This window comes from Gavialis gangeticus, unplaced genomic scaffold, assembly GCF_001723915.1.
Source record: "Gavialis gangeticus isolate Ggan-Ray unplaced genomic scaffold, GavGan_comp1, whole genome shotgun sequence".
Taxonomy (NCBI): domain Eukaryota; kingdom Metazoa; phylum Chordata; order Crocodylia; family Gavialidae; genus Gavialis; species Gavialis gangeticus.
The window spans coordinates 180,424,172-180,427,020 of NW_017729024.1; the positions used below are offsets into that span (position 1 = coordinate 180,424,172).

The following is a 2,849-nucleotide window of genomic DNA, read 5'->3' on the forward strand; positions in this document are numbered from 1 at the left end:
CTTTTCCGAGGATAGGAACTGTAAGGCTTTTCTTGATTCAATGAACTTTTGGTATCCTTTTAAACTGGAGAAAGGATTACATCTATACCAGACTCGGCACTAAAACTGCACAAGACTGCACCACAAATGAGAAGCCACATACAACTCACTGTTCTGCAGCACAATCACTTCTTTACAGGCAGAATCAGTTATGTGTTATTAATTTTGAGTAAAAAAATTACTAAATCATAATGGTCCATTTAGAGGAAATAATATGAGGAACTCTGGACATGTAAGGGGCTTTCATTAGAGACACGACTTGGATGCAAAACTTTTACGGTATCACAGAAGTTATACTGGTGATTTAACAGGCAGTGCTCTTCAGAGAAGTCCTAGTCCCTTACAGCTGTTAAAAAGCCCTCAGTTGTCTACGTAGATGCAGGGGTTTGAAGCCCAGTGTCTTGGCTAAATTCTATTCTCTTCCTGTTGCTTCACAATGAAAAAGCAGTCTTTGTTTTGTTCTGAATATTGCACAGCTTACTATGCCGTGTTAAAAAGCTGCCACTTTTCACTCCAGAAAGGGCTGCATTGGCAGCAGGTAAAGTGGTTCCCCACTCAGGGTGTAAGCTACTTTGAATGAGCATACCAACGGACACAAAATAACTCATTCTACTATATCCACAGTAATACTGCTGTCTGCTCCCATTTGATATTAATACCAAAAAAGAAGTAGAAAAAGGCACTGTTTTATCTGGGGATCGATCTTCCAGGGAGTTTTCTGGAGGACCACAGAGTTTCAAGTACTCACTCAAAATTAAGCATAGCGCAGAAACTTGCCTAACAAAATACTGAAGAACAGATCTTTCAGTTAGAACTATACATTTAATAGCTGGCACTTGCTGAAAGAACAAACAATATCTTCAGTTCACTAAGCTCAGAGAGAGGCAACTGGAACAACATCCGAAGTCCCAGATTATACCATCACTCTGTAATGGCAAAAAAATTAACACGTATTCTTTTGGAAGGAGTTTTCCATCATGTGCAGCATATGGGTGTCTGTGTTGGATGCATCATTATTCAGTTATTTCTAATAAACATGTCAGATGTTTACAAAAGATAAAACAGATTTTTCACTAGCTCTTTTTGGAGAGAATAAATCGTCTGTGGGACTGTGACTAGTATTACTTCACACAAGGAAAGCAAAAAAGGCTTTCTTCATTCATTGTGTGTCAAATCTCCTATTGCTTTTGGAAAGCTCCATTTATCGATGGCCTTGTATTCGACAGAATTCACTGCACAATTCTGAAAACCAGCATCCTTGTACTATCATTTTTGAAAATGTGTGTTGAGTCACTTCTTCCAGTAAAAAAAAGTCCCAAATCCACAACAGTCACTTTGGACTACTGCTCTGACAGACACATGCTGACTTCAAGGACCAGAGTCTTTGTTACTAGGCTACTCTTTGGGCATGCACACACAAGGTAAGCTGGTGGCAGTTCACCCAGGCAAAGAGGTCTGCTAGTAAAAAGCCTACGCCAAGACTCTGGTTGTAAAAATAAAGACGACAAAGTAGTTTCTTTTATGATGCACTATGTCTGCCCATTTTCAGGAGACCGTATCAAATTAGAAGACAAATTAAAAGACATAGAAGCGTTATCATATTTAGAAATAATGAGCATGCCAAAGTTTCATTACTTTTCATGAATTTTGATTACTCGGTGAACTATAGGGATATCTCTGCCTTCAACTTTAAAAACAACTATTTCACCAGCTCTGATTGGGTCATCTTGGAAGTTCGTTAAGAATAATAAGTCTCCCCTGTGAAATGCTGGTTCCATACTGCCACTGCAAACAGAAAGAGAAAGAACAAGATTATACTGCAGTCATAAGGATGAATACAAGAACTCAGAAAGTAATACAAAAACTAGTAACTCTGGACAAATTTATTATTTTAACCAACCTCAAGTTTTGTCCTTTCATTAAACACCTCCTTAGGGAAAAAACCTCCAAAGAACCATGATCACAAAGCTATTTATCAAGAAATCCCGATATAAGTAATGGCCTGTGAAAACCTAATCCTGAGGTTCCAACAAACAAGTTAGCGTAAATAAGTTGTATTACTTGGATGAAACAGCAAAAGAAAATATAATATTTAGAGGCGCACCGATACATCAGTCTGATATCGGATCAGTACTAATATAAAGAAAATTGACTGCATCAGAAATCGGCCTGAAGCGCCTGATAATTTGGCTGATAAAGGCCCATGCATGCGCACAGCTGCAGTGCAGCACACAGGCAGCGAAGAGCACAGTCTGGCAGCATGGAGAGCTGTGTGCAACCAGTAAGCCTGTTGTGGTGGAAGGGATGTAGGGAGGGGAGCAGATCAATGCCCCCCATGGTGAGGGAGGGAGGCAGGGGGCAGGGGTAGGTGCTGCCCAGCTGGGGTGGGATGGGGTGTGGGACAGAGCCGTGGCTTGTCAGGGGGGAGAAGAGAGGTGGGGGAGGGAGCAGCTCCCACTGCTGCACCCATCCTAAGAGGGCATGGGGGGGGGCATATGCCACCTGCATTTGTGCAGGGCGGCCTCTTCTCCATGGGGAATGGGCTTGGGGCAGGTGGCAGCAGTGCCTGGAGGGGGGCTACGGAGGGGGCTGCAGCCACCCCAAATTTCGCTGTAGCCCCACCATACCCTGTTGCCAAAACCACCCCGGCCCGCCTGGTGCAGCCCTGGCCCAGCCCCCATGGAGAAGAGTGTGGCACAGCCTCGGCTCCAGCCTGCAGCTGCAGCCTGCCTGCCCCACGCAGATCCGGGGGCACACGCCCTGTCCCCCCATGCCCTCCCAGGTGCATGCAGTGGCAGAAGCTGTCCCGC

At 44.1% G+C, this 2,849-nt stretch overlaps 1 protein-coding gene across 1 annotated transcript in view; it reads right to left on the reverse strand.

The window, feature by feature from the left end:
* SEC11C (SEC11 homolog C, signal peptidase complex subunit) overlaps positions 1 to 2,849 on the reverse strand; it is a 34,493-nt gene that overhangs the window by 8,633 nt on the left and 23,011 nt on the right. Inside the window, exon 3 of the mRNA XM_019518154.1 lies at positions 1,675 to 1,824. Coding sequence (XP_019373699.1) covers positions 1,675 to 1,824 — 150 coding nt within the window. The remainder of the gene's footprint in view (positions 1 to 1,674; positions 1,825 to 2,849) is intronic.